Source organism: Phyllostomus hastatus, unplaced genomic scaffold (assembly GCF_019186645.2).
Source record: "Phyllostomus hastatus isolate PE091 unplaced genomic scaffold, TTU_PhHast_1.1 phas_contig_17, whole genome shotgun sequence".
In the NCBI taxonomy this organism is placed as follows: domain Eukaryota; kingdom Metazoa; phylum Chordata; class Mammalia; order Chiroptera; family Phyllostomidae; genus Phyllostomus; species Phyllostomus hastatus.
This window is the reverse complement of record NW_025333664.1, coordinates 975,613-991,515: the sequence shown is the minus strand read 5'-3', so window position 1 is coordinate 991,515 and position 15,903 is coordinate 975,613. Positions and strand designations below refer to the sequence as shown.

General features: G+C 71.7%; 1 protein-coding gene across 2 annotated transcripts; it reads right to left on the bottom strand.

Moving 5' to 3' along the window:
* Window positions 1-394: 394 nt before the first annotated feature.
* RBBP8NL (RBBP8 N-terminal like) lies at window positions 395-13,763 on the bottom strand. Of its 2 annotated transcripts, none has more exons than XM_045833056.1 (14): window positions 13,685-13,763; window positions 9,507-9,626; window positions 8,484-8,526; window positions 7,812-7,907; window positions 7,387-7,499; window positions 6,921-6,993; window positions 6,303-6,427; window positions 6,101-6,180; window positions 5,724-5,881; window positions 4,535-5,225; window positions 4,242-4,368; window positions 3,701-3,783; window positions 3,467-3,599; window positions 395-1,870 (listed from the first exon to the last, which is right to left on the bottom strand). In XM_045833056.1, exons 2-14 carry the CDS (start codon window positions 9,565-9,567, stop codon window positions 1,851-1,853), a joined length of 1,803 nt encoding a protein of 600 aa, XP_045689012.1. In that variant the 5' UTR covers window positions 9,568-9,626; window positions 13,685-13,763; the 3' UTR covers window positions 395-1,850. The 2 variants fall into 2 exon arrangements, with proteins under 2 accessions (XP_045689012.1, XP_045689013.1); XM_045833057.1 differs by having other exon boundaries at window positions 13,663-13,751.
* Between the last annotated feature and the right edge of the window lie 2,140 nt (window positions 13,764-15,903).

Genomic DNA, 15,903 nt, shown 5'->3' with positions numbered 1-15,903 from the left:
CCCTTCAGTGTGCACACTAGACAGTCTTCGCCGAGGATCCCCGGGCTCCCGGAACGGCTGTGCGGCACCGCAGCGGTGCCACCAGGGCTCCCTCCTTAACTGAGGAAGAGACAGCGGGTCTGTGGACAGGAGGGTCTGGGAGGGCTGGCGGGGCGGGGCCGTCCTACCCCTCCCCCAGCAGCCGAGCGATCTAGGCCTCAGTGTCCTCTTCTGCACCCGCGTCCCTCTGGCGTCAGAGCGGTGGCTTCAGTCCCAGGTGCTGCCTTCGGGTGGGGACAGCGATTTCAACCCCAGATGCAGTCGGGAAGGCGCTGGCTCCGCAGGGGGCGTTGCCAGCGCGGTCCGCCCTGGGCTGGAAGCCGGCGTTCGCCGCTTGGTTATGCGGCTCAGCAATGCCCCTGCACGCGCTGCCCGTCGCCCCGGGGCCATGGTCTGCGGGCACCAGGAAAATGGGCGGCGCGCCTCGGGTCGCGAGGTGTATGAAGGTCATCGCCATCACCGTCGTCAGTCAGGGCCCGGCTCCACGGCCGCTCCCTTCGGACCCTCACCCCCCTTTCGCCCGGGCATGTCCCCTGGTGACCTTCATTGGCCAGCACAGTGAGGCTCGCTCAGTGCCCAGCCTGTCCTCTTACCTTTCCCGCCGCCCCTCCAAATTGCCCACAACCCTTCACCACCCAGGCCTGCGAATCGGATGTTCTTTTATTTGATTTTGGGAAAATCAATGCCACCTTCAGCAGCTGGGAGATTTCAGGCACTCGTGGACCCCCCTCCCCCGCCACCCCAGACTACTCTCTTGGGAATTTAGTCTCTGTGGCCACTTGGAGTGAAGTGGGGAGCAGTGCCCCCATGAGTCGGCCTGCTGCCCCAGCTTGCCCAGGCCAGTCACCGCTCCATGTCCTGTGTCTGTCCTGGACTGGGGGGGGGGCAGAAAGTCCTGGGGGCTGAGGGTGGAGCACTGGGTGGGCTGCCCGGCAGCATCAGTGGCAGATGCGGGGCCAGGGACTGGGGGTGTCTATGAGGAGCAGCTGTGTGGGGGCCGATGCCCATTCTCAGTGCCGTTCCCCACCGTCCCCAGAGGGCACCCTGTCCCTGTAGCGCCCTGCTGGTTTTGATCCTGCTCTCCTGTAAGGGAGTGAGTGACCTCCCTGGCCCTGGACGCACTCGAGAGTCACCTGTGCCAGCTGCCCCCTACCTTGCTCGTCACACATGCCACCTTCTTTGCACCGTCATTCTCCCAGCGCCCCCTGGGGGCCCTCTCTGCAGAGGCACCGCCCCCCGCCCCCCTAAACTCCCAGAGTCTGTTTGTGGGACTCCGCCACCAGGGGGCGTCCAAGACCGCCACTTGCACCTCGGTGCCCGCGAGGAAGGGAAGCCGGGAGCGCGGGGCCAGCAGGGTCTGGGCTGGTAGGAGGGGCTGGGTGACAGGGCGCTGCCCAGCAGGGAGTGTCTGTGCGCTGCGGTGGTAGGGCTGGGCTGGGCTGGGGCCCGAGCGTCCCTGCCGCTGGCACCTTCGAGCCCCTGCTCTGGAGAGGGTGGGATGGCAGGTCCAGAGGCCATTCTTGGGAGGAGTGTGATGGAGGGGTTCGAAAGACCACCCAAAGGCTCCCTCTCGGGCTTCCCAGCTCCCGTGCCCACCGTGAGGACCCAGGCCCCTTCCCCCTGGACCGGGCTGTGCTGGCAGTGGGAGCTGTCCCGGCTTCGGGCAGTCAGGTGGGTGGGCCGTGGTGCCCTGTCCGAAGCACTGTGGGTCTCCCCCGGCCGCTGCTGCCAGACGAGGGGCCCTCGTCCTCAGGGTCCGGGGCTCCCGGGCCCCCGGCCGAGTCAGGGGCCTTCCTGGAGTTCCTTCTGCCTCAGGACAGCTTCTTGGGGCCTGAGGGGAGCGGCCTGAGGTTAGGCTTGGACACCCAGCGCTGGCCTCACATGTCCTCCCTTGACATGACACTGGGCTCCCCCCAGGGCCTTGAGGGCAGTCTCTGGACACGGCCACCCGAGAGCCCACCCCGGCAGGGGTGACTTGTCATGACACCAGCAGACACTGGAGCCACGGGATCCTGACCGGGCCGACAGTGAGCCCTGCGCGTCTGCCGGGAGAGTGGAACCCCTCCCCCGCTGTGTGACCCGGAGGCCGGCCAGGCTGCCCAGGGCCCCCCTCGCTGCCTCACGGAGGGCAGGGCACGTGCTGGATACCCCAGGCCGAGGGGCAGCCACTCCCAGACCCCCTGAGACACTGGCTGGGTGCCTCCACAGGCCTGCCGTCGGGCTGGGGCCGCGGGGCAGGCACTGGCCCAGGACCCGGCAGGGGCGTGGCTGCAGGCACATCTCTGATGCCGAACGAGACTCAGACCTGCGTCAAACCTGCCAGGGTTCTGATCCTCTGCACCTGCTTTGTGACCTTGGGCAAGGCGCTGCCCCTCTCTGTGCCTCAGTTTCCCCACCAATGAGACAGGAGCCCACCGCTGTCCAGGCCCAGGGGCGGTGTGAGTGGACGCCACTGGCACCGCCCCGGGGGCGTGAGCTGCAAGCGTGCTGCCCCTGTGCCGAGCCGTGCAGTGCCCTGCCTGGCGCTCAGCGGGGCCAGCCACATGCCGGGCCAGGGCCCTGTTCTCACCGACCGCCAGTGTGGGTGCTGGGGGGCGCCGGTGCCTGTGGGGGAGCCCCAGGGCCAGCTGCTGGGGGGAGGACGGGGAGGCTCAGAGTGCAGGGTGGGGCAGGACCTGAGTGCCCCCGAGGGCCACGCCTACCAGGACGGTTTCCAAACAGTGCCCAGCAGGAAGTGCCTGGAAATCAGACAGGTGCGCCGCCCCCCCCCCACCCCCCCGCCACCTCCAGCCTGGCAAACACAGGCCTTGGCCACCTGCGTGGCAACAACGGCACCTTGTGGCAGCCGGGGCCCGGCCGGCCTCGGAGCAGACCCGCCCGCGCAGACAGCCGGGCGGCGTCCGGTGTCAGCCCAGGCGTGCTCGGGCTCTCTCGGGCTCCTGGGGCCTGGCCTGAGCTGCCTCTGTGGCCAGGGGCGGACATGGGGCAGTCCTGATGCCGGCCCACAGGCTGGGCTCCTGCTTCCACTGCCCTGTGGGGCGGGGCTGGGCCCGCAGGAGCCGCCCTCGGCAAACACTTGAGCAGCCCCACCCCCACCCCCACCCCCGTCCCCGGCGGGAGCAAGTGCGCCCTGCGCCCTGGGTTCTTCGAAGGTGGCCCTACCCCTCCAGGGTGGGGGGACTGGCCGGGCTGGCAGCGAGGGGGAGGTGGGCCGGGAACCCCCCCGGGCCCCGCCCGGCCCCTCCTGTTAAGGGAGAGCCTGCTGGGGGGGTGCTGGAGGGGGTGGGGGGGTACCAAGGGCTGGTTTCTGGGCTCCCATCAGTCTGAGGAGGCCATTCCCCCAGCGCCCAGAAAGGTGGGGTGGAGGTGCTGCGGCTGTGGCGACTGCTCATCCTCCCTGACCCCTCACCCGCCCTTGGCCACTGACCTTTGTCCCGCGGGTCAGAGGACGGGGCCTGCTTCCTCTTCGGGGGCCGGCCCTGCCGGGGCTCCGCGGTGCAGAAGCACCTGGCCGCCTTCGCCCGTGTGCTTGGCGAGGCCTCCTCGGGGCTCAGTCCCCCCTGGCAGGGAGGGGTGTGGTCAGGGCTCGGGTCCCCCCCCCCCACCTTGAGCCTGGGGCAGCCCTGGCTGAGGGGGGAGCCCACGTAAGCCCGGGACCCACCTCATCGTCGGAGGCATCAGGAGTGTGCGGCTCCTCCGGCTCGTCTGGCGCCGGCGGCGGCTGCGCCTCGGGCTTGCTGGGCTCTGCGGGGTGCAGGGTGGGGGTCAGGCCAGGCGGGTGGCCTGGGGCCCAGCGGCAGCAGGGCCCTCTCTGGCCGACTGGCCCAGGAGGAGTGAGTGGCAGCCACTGTGCGGGTGAGGAAACTGAGGCACAGAGGAGCGTGGCTCCAGTGCCTGTACCATGACCCCACCAGTGGGGGTGTCCCCTGGCCCCGCTGCTGTGCAATGCGGCGCCCACCTCCTGCCCCCAGGCCCTAGCTGCTGGACGCCCTTCCCTTCACAGCCTGTGGTCAGAGGCGTGCCTGCCCTGACCCCCCAACTCTTTTCCAGCTTTGCCTGTGGGGGACCCAGGGTTTGGTCCGGCGGGCCCCGGGAGGGCTGAGCTGGGCCCCGGGACACGCCTCCCTCCCGCTGACTTTGACCACGGCGTCTCCCTCCCCTCCCGTGGCCCCGCTGCTGGGTCCCCGTGGGCGCAGCCTTACCCGGGGGGCCCCCGGCGTCGGGCCTCTGTGGGTGTGGGGACGGTTTGGGCCTCTCTCTGGACTCACCTCCGGGCCTACCCGGAGACAGCAGGCTGGGCTGGGGCCCCGGGAGAGGCTGTGGGGGTTCCTGGGGGGAAGCGAGGTAGTGGTTTGGGCTCCTTTGAGTTCACTTGGGCGCAACCCGTGGGCCCTGGCCTGGGTGCAGCCGGGGGCTCGGCCAGGCTGCCGGGCGCCCGGAACGGCTGACGGCCTGGGTGCGGGCCCTCGGAGGTGGGAACAGGGCGGGGACTCACCTCGGGGGTGCGAGGTTCTTCCGGCTCCGGTGCTCTGGTCCCCTTGGTGCCGTTGCTGTGTCCCCAAGGCCCAGACTGGGCAGGGGGCTCCGCTCCCTGGGGGGGCTCAGGACTGGGGGTGCGCGCAGTTTGGGGGCTGAGTGACCCTGGCCGGCCCGTGGACTTGAGGGCGTCCCGGCCCCGGCCCCACTCCGAGAGGTCCAGGGGCTTGTCTGGAACGTGGTCCTGCACGGTCCTGGCCTCCTTCGCCCTGGGGCTGCTGGAGCCCGTGGGCCGTGGGTGCCGCTTCCCGGGCAGGGCTGCCCTGGCCACCTCGCCCTCCGGCCCCTCCGAGTCCGACCCGACGGGGGGGGAGGGCAGTGTCTCCCCTGGCCTGTGGGGGCCCCTCGGCCTGGCCCCGTCAGCCTGGCCCTGCGCCCGCAGCTGCTGGGCCAGGAGCAGGCTCAGGGCCCCCTGCAGCCGCTGGCCCACCAGGGGGCCCGACAGGCCCAGCAGGCCCGGGGGCTCCTCCCAGGCCTCCTCCTCTCCGGCCTTCGGGCCCCGGGGGGCTGTGGCGGGGTCCCGGGGGCTGCTGTGGCAGCTCCGCAGGTGCAGGGACAGGCGGTGGCTCAGGAGACAGAGGCGGTCAGCCTGGAGGGAGTGCTTCAGGGACTCGTAGGTCACGGCGGAGGGCCGGGGGGCCCTCGGGAAGCTGGAGAGTGGGGAGGAAGAAACCCAATCACAGGGGCCACAGTCAACTGCCAGGTCACAGGGGAGGACTTGGGGCCCAGGGAGGTGAGGAGAGCTGCTGCCCAGGTCACTGGGTGGGTAGGGGAGAGGGCGGGTGGGAGAGGAGAGGGTGGGTTCCTGCCCCCCCATGCCATCCCCACCCTGGAGGCCGGGCCGTGGGGCTGCCTGGCCAGCGGAGACTGGAGTGTGGGGTCGAGGCCTCTCCTTATGGGCATCAGCTCCCTGGCTCACCTGGCGGGCCCAGCCCCACCTCCTCCCCGCGGGTCCCCTGCCCCACCCTGGGAGGTGTTCAGGAGGTGCCCCCTGGGAACTCTGCGGTGGGTGGGGGACCCGGAAAGCCACGTTTCAGAAGGGCAGAGCCCCTCCTGGGCCGTGGACCCCTCCCCAGTGCGGGCCGGACCAGAGACTGGGGCTCGGCTGAGGCCGCCACCCCCCGCGATGGCTGTGGGCGGGGCCGCACCTGTCCAGGGGCAGGCCGCGCTCGTAAGGCGGGCTGGGTGGGCCGCCGAGGGCGGGGGGCGTCCCGTTGGCGGAGCCCCGGTCGGCGGAGCAGGCCCGGGCGCCCGGCCGCACCACGGCGATGGTCCCGTGAAGCTGGTTGGAGATCCGCTGGGGACTCTGCACAGACGGTGGGGGGTGGGGGCGTGGCAGTTAGCGGGGCGGGGGGGTGGTGGCGGCCGTGGCCTCTGCCTCTGCTCTCCGCGCGACCTTGGGCAGGGCACCCGCCGTCCTGCGACGTGCCGCCTCCCCCGTCAGATGGAGCCGGGCGGTCCCGGTGTGGCAGAGAGGGCGGGCACGTGGCACGTGGCACTCGGGGCGGGGGTCCCTGGCGCTCACCACGTCTGGGGCCCTCGGCTCGGCAGGGTTGGCACTCGGGGAGATTTTGGCCCCTGGAGACGCCCGGTACACCAGCTTCTCTGCGGGAGGAAAAGCGGAGGCGGAGAGACCAGGTGGTGAGGTGGCCCCCCCGTCCCCGCTCCCCCTGCCCCAGCACCTCGGCCCATCGGGCCAGCGCTGCCCACCCGTCTGTGGCGCACACCTGGGGGGTGGTCCTCCACTTCCTCTCCAGGCAGCTTCTCTTCGGTGGCCTTGCGGGCGCCTGGGGAGATGCACGGCGGGGGCGAGGTGGTGTCTGGGGTGCCCTCTCTGCACGGGGGCTTGGGCCTGTGTCCCGAGGGGAGGGTGAGGGCAGTGCCCCCAGAGACAATCAGAAAGGGTAAGGTGCCATTCTGGGGTCCCTGCCACTACTGTGGGGGGCCCCGGGTGACCCAGAAAAAGCTCTCTCGACACTGCCTGAGACCCCACCCCCAGGGCTCCCGCTGCGGGCTCAGCGGCCCTGCCTGTCCGCCTCAGACCCAGAGCCTCCAGGTTGCCCGCAGATCCATGCTGCTGCGGGGGCTGGGGACGCAGCCTGTTTCTAGGGGGGCCACTGGGCTCCTAGCTGGTTACAAGCCCCCCGTGTGTGTCGCTCCGAGGTCAGGAGTCGGCTCCATGGTGAATGGCTGGGGGGGACCCCCACCCCAGTGCTGGGCTGGTCCCCCTCTCCGTCCGGTGCCCCATGCCCCTCCCCCCGGTGCCCCACAGATGCGTCCTGGGGGCCCACTGTGAGTGGGGGAGGGGGTCGGGTGTTCAGGCCTCTGGCGCCTTCCGCACTCACCCCGAGCCCCGCAGCCGGGCCACCTCTTCCCTCAGGGTCTCGTTCTCCTCCTGCAGCCGGTTCATCTCGCTGGCTGCAAAGGACACGGGTCGGACACCGGTCAGCCAGGGCCGGGGGTGGGAGGCGGGGCGGGGCCCTCACCGCTTGCTGCCTGAGGGGTTGGTCACTTGTGGCCGGGAGCATAGGGCCAGCCTCAGGGCTGTGCAAAGCGATGGGGACCCTCCCCCCCAGGAGCTTCTCCCCCCCAGGAAGAGGGGGGAGGGTGTTGAGGGCCAGGATGCCGGGGGGGGGGGTGGGCCGGGGGTGCAGGACACCCCAGCCCAGGGCACTGATGAGGGAGGGACAGGCCGGGGCCTGCTGGGGAACTCGAATCACTGGTCTGCAGATTGGGGTGCGGGTCACCTCCCCCACAGAAGGGTCGCCGGGGCGGGGGCCGCAGCGCCCCAGGAGGGGAGGGCGGGCTCACTGAGCAGGCAGATGTGCTGCAGGTGCTGCAGGAGCGAGTTCTCAAAGTCCTGCTGCTTCTTCCGGGCCAGCTCCTGCGTGACGGTGCAGCGGTCGCACAGGCCAGCCCGCAGCCTGCGGGGCGGGGAAGGCGGGGCCGCTCTGAGGAGGGGGGCTGCGGCCGTGGGGGGGCCGCGCCCTCCGGGACTTGCCCCTGTGGCCCCTATACCCTGACGGCCCACCTCACCCCCTGCCCGGTGTGTTTAGGAAGGAGCCTTGATCCCGCAGTTGGCTTAAGGCCCTGTGGGGCCGGGGGCTGTCTGGTTCCGTTTATTCACCCCCGGAACCCCCGGACTCCTTCTCCACGGCCCCTGGTCATCCTCCCCCTCCCCCGGCTGCTGCGCCCCTACGCAGCACGGTGGGCAGGCGCCCCGCCGCCTGGCCCACCTGTTCTCCAGCACCCGCACGTTGTCCTTCAGGGCCTTCTGCTGCTCCCGGAGCTGGTGGTTCTTGGCGCAGAGCTCCTCCACCCTCTGGGCGTCCCTGCGGGGGGCGAGGCGAGGGGGCTGCTGCTCTGCTGGGGGGCTCCACGCTGCCCCCCGCCCCGCCCCGCCCCGCCGGCCTCTCCCAGGGTCCCGGGCTGGGTCCCACTGGGCGTGCCCGCTGTGGGGACTTCTCGTGCGTGGGGACCCCGTGTGGGCCGAGCTCAACCCAGCAGGCCCCACGCCGGCACCGCAGGCCACCGGGGTGACTGCTGCTGTGTCCCGAACGACGGAGCGGAGCCCTGCTGGGGGCACGGGGAGGCCCCTGGGGCCTTGGTGCCTCGGGACTTCCGGGCCTGTGGGTAGTCGCTGGGGTCTCAGGTGCCCAGATGGACCGGGGCTTGCTCAGCCCCACGAGGGTCCCTGTGCGCGTGGGGGCTTTGTAGTCTGCAGTCCCGGGGCGCCAGCCCCTGGGCCGTGACGTGGACCCGCGACTCCCTCCCCCGCCCCCACCCACGCCCAGCCTGTTTCTGCTTGGGCCAGGGGACCCTGGCCTCGGGGGTGGTGGTGAAGGGGCAGACGGGCCGGCCGCTGTCCCTCACGCCCGTTCCTGCGGGGCCAGGCTGTGCTGACTCACCGGCATCGATCCGAGTTCAGCTCCAGGAGCTTGTTCTGCAGGCCTGGAGGGCGGAGGAAGGGGCAGGGGGTCAGGCCTGGCCGTGTGGCCGGCCGACCCCTGCAGCAGAGCCCCGGGCATCCCCCACCGTCCCTCTCCACACCACACCCCTGCCCAGGTCCCCCCTCTGACTCTCCAAGGCCGCCCCACGAGGTGACCAGGTGGGCGCCCGGTCTCAGGACCGCTCGGAGCCCGGCCCGGGCCCAGCGTCTCCCGTCACTCTCCCCGCGGGGGGCTGTGGCTCTGGCGTCTGTCTGGAGATTGGCCACGACCTCGAGGCTGGGAGCAGCCCACCACCGGGCCAGGCCCTGGGCGGGGTGTTTTTGTGGGTGCAGCTACTGCTAAAATACAGTGGGGCCCTAGGGGAGGCCCCGGCAGACCCCTCCTCGCCACCTCGATGTGCCCCAGCCCGGGCTCGCTGCCCAAACGGGCCCCGCCTCTCCAGGTCTCTGGGGAGGTGACCCGGGCCCTCGGGCCCTCCGGCGTGTGTGGGGGCGCCGGTGGGACGCTCGGTCTCCGGAGGGCCGGGCCCGGGCCCTGAAGCGGGGGGACTGCAGGGTTAGGCGTGTGTCCAGCGCGGTGGGCGCAGGGCAGAGCTCAGACTTAGTGTCTCGGAGGGAGACAGCAGCCTTCGCACCGCACCCCAGAGCCCTCTGGTCAGGCCTCTGGACCCGAGGGTGCCCTCCCAGAGGTGGGCGGCCTCCCTCCTGGGGGTGCTGGGACCCCCGCGCTGGGTGGGGGAGGCCGTTGGCTCTCTGCATCCGGGCCAGGCTGACCCTTCGGGAGACCACCTGCAGGGCCAGCCTCGGGGCTCTGGGGTGAGGCTGGGCGGCTGGACGCGTGGACACTCTGGGCTCGAGGCCCGAGGTTTGGAGGCGCACCATGGGAACCCCCAGGCCTGGCCTTGACGGTTAGAACATCTGCCCAGGTGGGGTCACCTGTGGGGACACCCGCCCCGCCCGCCCGCCCGCCCCGCGTGCTCACCCAGGACCTCCTGCTCGTGGGCAGCCTTCAGCCTGTTGAGGGCCTCCGTGAAGCCGTCCATGGCCCGCAGCGCGGGGGCGCGGGCTGGCCCCTCGGCCCTACTGCTGCTCGGTCTCCAGCCTGTGGGTCAGGAGGTGCGGAGGGGGCCCGTGGGCGTGGGAAGGGCCTGTGGGCCACCCCACACCACTCCCACGGGGTCATGCCCACACGGAGGACCCAGTGGCCTTGTCCACACTGTCCCACTCTCAGGGCACCTCCTGTGGGGCGCTTGGAGAGGACCGGAGGCATGGGTCCTGTCCACTCAGTCTCCCCTCCTTCACCCCGGTCACCCCGGCCGCACCGCAGAGCAGGCCTCTCCCCCCGCACTCCCCCACGGGTACAGATTGGCCCCAGGCCGGGAAGGCTGGGCCACAGGCCCGGTTCTGTCGGCCGGACCCTGCTGTGCCGTGTCCACCAGGTCCGAACCCCCACGGGACTGCCACCCAGGACGGGCTCCTGTGTCCGGCTCCTTTCCTCCGCCCTCTCCCCAGGACACACTCCGCACTAAACCTCTGCTCGATCCCCCATCGGCCGGTCGCTGGAGACCATGGCCACCGCAGGGGCCTTGAAGACGTGCGGGCCTCCCAAAAGCAGCACCCCGCAGTCCCGAACTGGAACCCCCAAAGCTACACGGATGTCCGTGCACGAAGCGACGACTGTCCCCAAACCCACCGCCATGTCTGTGCGACGCCCGGAGGCCAGCCCCCTGCCCACCAGTTGTGGGATGCACAGCTGCCCCGGGCCCCTGGAATGGGGGGCGGCAGGCACCTGGGGGTGGGGCTGGGGGCCACTCTGCCCGGGGGAGCAGGCCTGGGGACTCTGAGAGAAGCTCAGGGCTTCGAGCGCGGGGCCGGGGCTGCCCGCCGGGAAGCAGGCCATCAGCCGGGCTCCCAGCTGGGCCCTGGCCCCCGGGTCCAGAATCAGAACACTGGGAAGCAGGGACTTGTGGATGCGGGACTGGGCCCGGCTAGAGGACAGGGTGAGGCCCTGCGCCCTGCGGTGTCTGAGGAGCCGCCCCGGCGGGGTGCTGGGGTGCGGTGGGGCGTGGAGGGACAGGAAGATGGGGCTCCCCGAACTCGTTTGTCAGACCCACCCGGGCTGCCGGCCACGCCCGGCACAGCTGGGGAAGCGGGGTGACCGTGTGGTGGCGCCGTGCGGGCGGCGAGGCTCCGGCCACTTGGCCGGGGGGACGGTGCCGGGTCCAGCGGCTGAGGGGGCTCATGGGAGCCAGGGCGGGAGCTTCCTGTGAGGGCGGGGGGGTGCACCCTGCCGTGTCCGGGGCCCTGCCGTGTTCACCCTGCTGATGGCGCCTCTGGTGGGGCCCCTGGGAGGGAACCCTTGGAGCCCGGGCCTCCGTGGACTCGGGTTCCCGGCAGGCGGGCGGGGACGGCCTGGGACGGGCTGAGCCGCAGCGCCGGAAATTCTACCCGGACCCGCTGGGCGGGAGGCTCTCCCTCCAGCGCCGGCGGGGGCCTGTGGGCGGGCCGCCTCCCCTCCCGTAAAGGACGAGCCTGAGGGAACCTGCGGTGGTGCCGTGGGCCTGGGAGAGGCCTGCGTGAGCTCTGGCTCCCGGCGGGAGGCAGGCGCTGTCCCCAGTGGGGTCCCTGCGGTGCCCCCTGCGGGCCTGCTCCCCTCCCTCCAGGCTTCTCCCGGTGCCCCGGGCCGCCCCGCTGGCCCTCCTGGCTGCTCCTCGCAGGGTCCATGGCGGACAGCGGGGGCACCCGCCTGCGCGCTGGGCTGGGGAACAGCATGGACAAGTGTTCTGGGGCAGGGCTGTGCGGGCGGCTGGGGCCCCTGGTCTCCCGGGGAGGCCCAGGGCTGTGGGGGCCGGGTGATGTCCCCAGGAGGGCAGGTGACCAAAATGGACTTGGCTGGGGCCAAGCGGACAGTGTCCCAGGTGGACACTGTCCCGTCCACGCTCCCGGAGTGTGGGGAGGGTGGGGGTGGCGGGAGGTGGAGGCGGAGGCGGCCTCGCTGCTTCGGGGAGGAGGGTGGCCGCTGTGGGCAGAGCGACCCCGGGTGGTAGCCCCCTCCTGGGAGGTCAGCCGGCTCTGCGTTCGCCGGGAGTGCCCCGCACAGCCGGGGGGCTGCGGGTTCGGCGAACTCTGGGGGTGAGGTGGGCCCCGCCCAGGCCTGGGGGCCCTGTACCTGCGAGGGTGGCCCGAGTTGCCCCCTGGGGTGCGGTGGGAAGCCAAGACCTGAGTTCTGCCCCTGAGGGCCCCAGACCCCACCTGCGGCCATCCCCGCTGGGACCCCTCCGCTGGGACCCCTCCACTGGGGCCGAGCCTTTGGGAGGAGCAGGAAGAGGGAGGGGTGAGTGGGGGGCCACACTGACGCCCCTGCCTACCTGCCAGCCCCCAGGCCTGGGGGTGCAGGCCCCAACCCTGCAGCCCTGGCGAGGACCCACCCTGCCTCGGACCCCCCTGCGGGCTGCGGCGAGAGGTTTTACCTCGCAGAGCCTCAGTTTCCTTGCGTGGGGGGTGACGCTGCCTGCATATCAGGGTGCCGTGGGGCCCCTTCCCGTGACGGGTGTCCAGGTGACCCCTCCCTGGTAACACGGCCCCAGCCCCATGCCTGGCAGGCCAAGCGCTCAGTTCGCTGCCGTGGAAACCCTGCGCCCCCCCCGCGTGCCCCCTCCCTCGAGACCCCCGGGGGGGCCAGCAGTTCTGTTTATAGGCCCCCCTCCCTTGGGCCGGCGCAGGTCCCGCGGCCACCAGGGCCCCTTGCGGGAGGACACCGTCGTCCTGAGGGCCGGCTCGGGGCCAGGCCCACCGCCGGAGCCGCCGCGCGTTCCCGGCCTCAGAGTTCCCCGAGCACCTGCCGCGTGCCCGGGCTCAGCGCGCGCGTGCGGCCGCCTGAGGAGGGCTGCTCGGCCCCGGCCCGGGTCTGGCCCCGAGGCTCCAGGGTCTCCATCCGCCCCCCCCCCCACCGGGGCGCCCTGCGGCCGTGGGCCGTCGCCCCCCGGCCGAGCCCTGGCGTCCCCGCCGTCAGGCAGACAGGCGGGACCCCTGCCCCACGCTCCCGTGCACCTCGGGCTGTCGGGCTCCTTAGACGCCGCGAGCGTTCCAGCAGCCATCTGCCCAATAGGCGGTCAGCGGCCGGCCTGGGCCCCCACGGGCCAGGTGCCCCACACACGACGGCCTGGCGGGTCTCACGCTGGCCCACGGCGGCCCCGTTTACGGACGAGGAAGCTGAGGTGAGGGTGATGCCACCTGCCACAGTCGCCGGCTCCCAAGGGGCACAGCTGGGACAGACATGGGGACTCCCGGTGACCTTCTGGGCCGGCGCGGGGTGGCGGGTCATGTCCAGAGGTGCATCCCTGCCAGGGAGGGCTCTAACATCCCCCAGACACACGGATCCACGGCACTCGGGCATGGCCGGGATGCCCCCACGCTCACACACGGACGGACGGGATCCTAACACGTCAGCACACACCCCGACACACGAGCACCGTGTGCTCATGTGCCGCCCTCAGCTTCCCCCCCGCACACACATGTGCGTGCATGCACCTGTGTGCTCGTGGTTGCAGACCCCACATGCACACACACACACATGCACAGAGGGCAGGGCAGGTGTGTCCTGGGCTGGCCCAGGTCGCTCTGCGGCTCAGGTAACTGTGGGCCTTGCGACCGAGCTTCCTGAGGATGGGCCGGCCGCCTGCTGCCTCCCTGAGGCCCGGCTGGGGGAGGCCGAGTAGGACCCATGTCCCCCCCCACCCGAGGTCTTTGTCACTGTTCCCCAGGGACCCCAAGCTGAGAGCAGCTGTGTCCCACCGCGCCCAGGCTGTGCCGTGGACCTCGCCCCACACCTCGGCACCCCCGCAGCCCCAGGACCCAGCTGTGCAGCAGCCCCGGATGGAGTGCCTGGCCAGCCCCTTCCCGGTGCCCCCGCCCCTCGCCCCCAGCCTCGCCTCTGCACCCCGGCCCTGCCCAGGAGGCCCCCGGCCCCTCCCCCACTCAGCTCCCTGGAGGAGCTGCACCCCTCTCTCCAGCCTGGCCAGCCTCTTCCCCAGTGAGCAGAGGCTGGGGAGCCCCGGGGAGCACCCTCACGGCGACCCTGGCCCCTGCCCTGCCCCCGAGGGCTGGAGCCGAGGGGCCCCGGGGTCCCCGGCACTCACACGGCCCCTCGCGCGTGCTGACCTCTGCAGCCCTCTCCGCCGGCCCGAGCGCCCGCCTCGGAGACGGGAGGGAGCAATGCGTGATCTTGCACAGGCAGCCAGACGCGATTTTGGCCAAACCCGCTCGACAGGTTCGGGGCCGTCCCTGCCAGGAGCAGAAAGGAGGCAGAGACGGCCCGAAGCCGCCGGGCGGGTTCTGCCATCGCGCAGAAAGCGGCAGAACGGGTCGGGCCTGAACCACATAGAGATGGGATTGTTTCCCCATAATACCCCGTGGCCCGGCCCCCGGCCAGTTAGCAAGGAGAATCCGGGACCCGGGACACGGGACTGAGGGCGGGGGGAGGGGGCTGGGGGCGGGTGGGGGCAGGCAGGAGGGAGCCGACCTCTGGTCCGGTCACCTGGCGGCACCGGTGGCCTGCGGGGCCCCCTTCCGCCTCCAGTCCCGGCCTCGGTTTCCCTGTCTGCAAAGTGAGGATGAGGAGCGCAGGGCCTGCTGAAGGCACCCTGCTGGTCTGGGGGGTGCCCTGCCCAGCGCCGCCCCCTCTGCCGCTCTCCGAGGAAGGCAGGCAGGCCTGTGCAGGGGGGCAGGCCGGGGGTGCCCCGTGGGGCTGGGCTGCGGCCGGGGCCTTGTGGTTTGCGTGTTTGCTCTCTGCATGGTGACCTTGTGGCCGCACTCGGACGGGCCAGAGCTGCCTCTGCAGGGACAGCAGCACCCCGCCCCCCGCGCAGCCTCTGCACCCCCACGCCCCCAGGCCCCCCACCTCCCTCCTCCCCGGCGCCCCCCCCCCCCGCACATACTCCCTTCCCCCACCGCCCATGCCTCCTCCATCCCCTCCCCACGCCCCGCCCCCACCCTCACAGCCCAGGAGCTCCCGCCCCGCCGCCCCAACGAGGTCTGGCAGGAACTTCCTGCTCCCAGGAGGCCCCTGGGGCCACGGGTGCAGGTGGCCCAGCCCTGGGCCCTCAGGAGCGCATCGGGGTCAGCCAGGCCTCGGAGCTTTTCGGGCGGCCCCTGCACAATGCCCTCCCCTTCCCGGCTGGGCTCTGTGTGAGAGGGGTCCTCGGGCCACCAGCTGTGTGTTTGGGTGTGTCTGCATGTGTCTGCGTGTGCCTCGTGAGGGAGCGCGTGTAGCGAGTGCAGGCACAGTCTGACGTGTGTGGCCCCCATGGCTTCCGTCAGGCTCTCACCCCGAGCCCCAACACATGCAGACGCCGAGCGGAAGTGTTTGTGTATCACACATGTGACGGAGTTCCCCAAGTGCCACAGGGTCAGGGAGGCGTGGGACCAACCCCCTGAAGTCCCCCTGCACCTTGGCGGCGGGACCAGATGGTGCAGGTGACATGGCGGGCATGGCCACCTTAGGTCTCACCTGGCACATCCATTGGGCAGCTGCTTAGAGAGCACCCACTGTGCGCAGGCCCTGGAGACGCAGGACAGAGGCTCCTACTTACAGAGCACCCACTGTGCGCGGGCCCTGGAGACTCAGGACGGAGGCCCCTACTTACAGAGCGCCCACTGTGCGCGGGCCCTGGAGACTCAGGACGGAGGCCCCTACTTACAGAGCGCCCACTGTGCGCGGGCCCTGGAGACTCAGGACGGAGGCCCCTACTTACAGAGCGCCCACTGTGCGCGGGCCCTGGAGATAGTGACAGCCCTGCTCCGGTGGGCTGGGGCCCGCGCTGTGGGGAGGGGAAAGCACAGGACAGCTCGTGACAGGCGGAGGGTGCCCCGAGACGGGGTGCAGGGCAGGAGGGGTGCGGGGACACCGTGGGGGAACCGCCCCCAGGAGCCACGGGCAGAGGGAGGGGACAGCTCTAGAGAGGAGGCGGGGCGTCGGTGTGCCCTCCCAGCCGTGCAGGAACTGCCGCTCGGTCACCCGCTTGGCTCTGGGCGCCGCCCTGGGCACATGCGTGGCCGTGACCCTGACTGACGTGCATTTTGGCCTCGCGTGTGGGCACCTGGCTCTGAGAATCGGACACAGGGCGGGCGTCCCCTGAGCCTGGGCTCAGCCGTCAGTGGCGGAGACGAAGGCCGGCGGTGCCCGGAGGAGTGGCTGTGAGGACTGAGATCACCGCCTGCCAGCCTGCGTCCATCATTCTCTGCCTGTTGACGCCCGGGGAGCCCGGTGCTGGGGAGCGGGGCGCCCTCACCTGGCAGCCCCTGCCCCTCAGACGGCACCCGGCCAGGCTCCCAGCGACGGCCTGGACCACCCTGCAGACTCTGGCTTCCCCCCCAGCAGA

What these genes read in the sequence shown, in the direction of transcription:
- RBBP8NL (XM_045833056.1), bottom strand. Translation starts at nt 9,567, where the DNA reads ATGGACGGCTTCACGGAGGCCCTCAACAGGCTGAAGGCTGCCCACGAG. An exon ending in GCCCGGCTGCGGGGCTCGGG is followed by an intron (nt 6,428 to 6,920) that starts GTGAGTGCGGAA and finishes CTCGGGACACAG; the next exon opens with GCCCAAGCCCCCGTGCAGAG. An exon ending in AGTGGAGGACCACCCCCCAG is followed by an intron (nt 6,181 to 6,302) that starts GTGTGCGCCACA and finishes TTCCTCCCGCAG; the next exon opens with AGAAGCTGGTGTACCGGGCG.